The sequence below is a fragment of the Dromiciops gliroides genome, chromosome 6 (genome assembly GCF_019393635.1).
Source record: "Dromiciops gliroides isolate mDroGli1 chromosome 6, mDroGli1.pri, whole genome shotgun sequence".
Classification (NCBI taxonomy): Eukaryota; Metazoa; Chordata; class Mammalia; order Microbiotheria; family Microbiotheriidae; genus Dromiciops; species Dromiciops gliroides.
Window position 1 is genome coordinate 21337807 of NC_057866.1, and position 4423 is coordinate 21342229.

The 4423-nt window shown below is 31.8% G+C and overlaps 1 protein-coding gene across 2 annotated transcripts; it reads right to left on the reverse strand.

Moving 5' to 3' along the window:
- Nucleotides 1–922: 922 nt before the first annotated feature.
- LOC122731139 (olfactory receptor 4A47-like) lies at nt 923–4205 on the reverse strand. Of its 2 annotated transcripts, XM_043971033.1 has the most exons (2): nt 4192–4205; nt 923–1862 (listed from the first exon to the last, which is right to left on the reverse strand). In XM_043971033.1, exons 1-2 carry the CDS (start codon nt 4203–4205, stop codon nt 923–925), a joined length of 954 nt encoding a protein of 317 aa, XP_043826968.1. The 2 variants fall into 2 exon arrangements, with proteins under 2 accessions (XP_043826968.1, XP_043826967.1); XM_043971032.1 differs by lacking the exon at nt 4192–4205 and having other exon boundaries at nt 923–1876.
- Nucleotides 4206–4423: the final 218 nt, after the last annotated feature.

The window sequence follows — 4423 nt, forward strand, 5'->3', positions numbered from 1 at the left end:
TGAAAAGTAAAATATAAAAAGCACCAATTATACTTTAATTGTTAATATTATTTAATATTCTATTTAAAACAATTGCAACACAATATTTGATTTACAAAGAGGTTACATATTTTTGCATATCTAGAATATAGATAAAAAGTTTCGCTTTTAAAAATGTCCCTATATTTTCATATTTCACATTATATTAATAGCCCTGAGATACAGTTTTTATTACATGGGAATTTGGTTGATTTACATTGAGATTTGGAGTTGTAAAACTTTAAGGTAAGAGAAAAATTGATTATTTTTTCTCTTCTCTAGAATATCCATTGTGATATCACAAAGACATTATATGAAATATCAATTTCCATCTTTAATAATGACCAATATTATTCAAAATATGAGTTTTGCATTTTTATTCAAAGAATCAATTGTTCTCCAAAACTTAATGTAATATCATTTAATAGAATTGAATTTGTATTTTCCTGATGAACCATGATGCTCAAAAAAGGTTTTGGTTCATTTTTTCTATTTTCTATTTTAGTTATTTATTTAGTTCAGTTTTATTTCTAAATAATCTTCTTCTAGTCAGCCCTATTGAAAAGGAAAGAATTGTGATGTCCATAATACATAAGAAGCCATGCAAAATATATTTCTACATGAGATATATTGCAGAGAAAAAGAAGGAGGGAAAATAAAGTGAAAATATATTCAGTCTGCAATCAAAATCCATTAGTTGTCTATCTGGATATGGATAAGATTTTTCATCAAACCATAATGAATGGTCTTAAAGAAATAGCTCCAACAGTACAACAACAAAAATGGAATTTCTGATGCTGATGGCATAAATCTTATATTGTTCTTCACATTTTCAAGATCTGTTTTTTAATCTCAATAAAGTTTTAAGAATTTAACAATATTTTATCATTTATCTTAGGAAACATCATTGGTTGGCCAGGGCATCCATTACATTCTTGCTAGACATCACTTTCCTGTTCCAAAGCTTCCACATGGCATTTTTCATTTCTGTGTTTCTCAGGGTGTAGATCAAGGGGTTCAACATAGGAGTGATGACAGTATAAAAGACAGTTAGTGATTTATCAATGGGGAAGGTACATACCGGCCTAACATACATGAAAATACAAGGAACAAAGAATAAGACAACAACTGTGATGTGGGAGATGCAAGTAGATAGGGCTTTTTGTCGACCTTCCTGACTTTGAGTTTTTAAAGAATGTAAAATGACTGCATAAGAGATAAGCAATAAGAAAAAGATGATTGTGCATATTGCTCCTCCATTGGCAACAACAGAAATGCCAATTATATAGGTATCTATACAGGAAAGTTCCAGTAGAGGGTACATGTCACAAATGAAGTGATCAATTATATTGGATCCACAAAATGGGAGCCTAACAATAAAAAGGAGCTGAACTAATGAATGCATGAAACCTCCAATCCAGGATACCACCACCAGCAGAACACATACACGCCATCTCATAATGACTAAGTAATACAAAGGTTTACAGATGGCTACATAGCGATCATAGGCCATAAAAATGAGGAGGAAAACTTCAGCTCCACCAAATAGGTGTTCTAAGAAGAGCTGAGCCATGCAAGCTTGGAAAGAAATGGTTGCTGTTTCATTGAGCATATCTAGAGTCATCTTAGGGACAATGACAGTGGAATAGATGGCATCTATAAAAGACAAGAAAGCAAGAAAGAAGTACATAGGGGAACTCAAGCTCTCACTTCCAGTGACTGTTATAACAATCAAACTGTTGCCTACCATAGTAAAAATGTAGATAATTAAGAACACAGCAAATAGTATTTTTTGGACCTTAGGATTCTGGGTCAGCCCTAGGAGAATAAATTCAGTTACATTGCTCCTGTTTTCCATGGTGATTTCTTTTATTTGGTAGGAGTAAGGGAGAGTGTTTATTGGATATAACACCAGATATGTATTTTGGAGAACCTTGAGTTCAGTTATGATATTTGGCCTTTTCTATAGACAACCTGCCAGCTGTTATGGACATCATTTTATTCACCAGAATATTAGTCATAATACTGAAGCATTACCTGCTTCACAGAGCTTTGGTTGCATGGAAGGGAAAGAAGACCTGATGAATATTCTTTTTGGAAATTTTAATCACTCATTCAAAAGTTGCTTATTCTTTTGTAGTTCTAGCAGTCAGATTTTTACCTATGAAGATAAAACATAAAGTATGTATTGGCAATTTTTATATTACTTTCATTTCTCAATATATTTACCCCTACACATGAATGCATATCAAATATGCCTTAGTCATAATTCTCTTCTTGGTAATAAAGGGAAGAAGGCATACTTTTTCATGTATTTCCTTTCACAAATTTAATCATTATAATTACATTACAGTCAGAGTTTTTTGTTGAATAATTCTTTCTATTTATATTATTGTCATCATTGTGAATATTGTTTTTCATGTTTTACTTATTTTACTCTGCTTCAATTCATAAAAATTTAGTTCCACATATTCATATTTTCTAATAGCACAGACACATTCTGTCACAAAACATAATGAATATTTTGTTTTATAAAGAAAATTTTAATTGATTCCTCTTCAGTTTATACCTGCCAATGGGTTTCTCTATTTCCAAAGGTATGATCATTTTAGTTTCCTTTTTGGAAATACAACCCTTTTTAAAAATTTGTCAGACACTCTCTAAGAACCTAATTTTTTTTTCTCATAAAAGAAGAAAATTGGTGGTATTTAGTGAGTACAGCAGAAAAGAGGCTAAGGCATATAAATATAAAATGATGGTTTAAGATCCCCTGATGACATGACAAGATCTGTACTTTTTTTTCCCCCTTCAGGGCAATGAGTGTTAAAGTGACTTGCCCAGGGTCACGCAGCTAGTAAGGGTCATGTGTCTGAGGCCGGATTTGAACTCAGGTTCTCCTGAATCCAGGGCCTGTGCTTTATCCACTATGTCACCTACCTGCCCCCAAGTTTTCTACTTTTAAATACCTACTTTCCTTAAATAAACTAAGAGGCATTTGAATTACCTCTGTCACTAAAATGTTAATTATTGGTGGCACCTTGTTTCATCCAGTGGAGATTTGTTCCATTTAGGCAAGGAGGGTTTTTTTCTTCACTTTTTTTTGTTAAAATGCTAGTAATCCATTAAAACATAATACTTTTAAATCTTAATGACACTTTTACAAAAAGAAGCTGATCAAATCCTAATTTTGGAAGTTTTCTAAACAAGTGATTGTTGTTGTTGATTTTATTAAAGGGACATAATAAAGAACTAGCAATGTTAAGCATTACATAAAGGTCATAAAATAATTATTGCTTTTAAGTCATCATCACCTTCATCTCATGTTCATCAGACATTTAAATGGTGAGGGAAAAACTAAGAGATCTTGTTTTTTTCTGCTTTACAGTTTGTCTGAGGCTAGTCTTTTATTAATAGTCAAAAGCAGATCATTAAAGCACTATTCTGAAATCAATAACACATGCCATTTTCTGAATATTTTCCTAAACTTGCTTTTCTATTTTTTCTAGTATGTTTGAAAAGATGTTACTTCAGAATAGATAATTATCTAATGTAATGTGCCCCATGTACTTATATTAAAATAATCAGCTGATCATCTAGTTTCTTCATTTATATCTCTAACTACTTCAAGAGATTTAAAATTGGTCATGGGAGAAGATGACCCTCAGGGCTTTGTTGATGGTGGTTAATTTCTGTATATAGATGCATTGACACTTTCTTATTTCTCATTGAATCAAGTGATAAACATTCATTTTGTTTAGCATTTACTTTATAATTTTAAGGCATAGCATAGTTTTGGATAGAATAAGCAATGTGAATGACTTTTATAAATATATTACCTCTCAATGGAGACACTTTTTCCAAGTCCTGGATGCTGGTGTGTTTATCTTGGTGCTGAAAGCAGGCAAGTTAGGGCAATGAAAACACTATTCATCACCATTCACTTTGTCATTCATTATCAAAGAGACAGAAAAAATCATAGTAATTCATTTCAGTTAAAAAAGGTTTATATGGATTTAATTAATTCAGAATTTGTCCTCCAATTTCCTCACTTCAGTATTTTTTCAAACAATTCCACTTCCTTATATTGTTAGGTTGATTCCATGTGAGTCCATAGACTTAGTAATAACACATACATATTTGTCAACAGATGAGCATTTTTTCTATATTCAATACAAGCACTGTCCCATATCTGTGAGTCATTCGAATACTCTGTTCTTAAAGCTCTTTCATCTCTAATTAAATCCTTTGAGCAATCTGTCCAGAGAACAGGGACAGTCCACATAGTCCTTCAGTTCAATGTCTCTGGAGATGCTTCAGAGTTAATAACCTAGTAGATTCATGAAAAACAAAAAAGTGTCCAAAGAAGAAAACAGCAGAAACATTTTCAAGAGAAATTACTCATTAC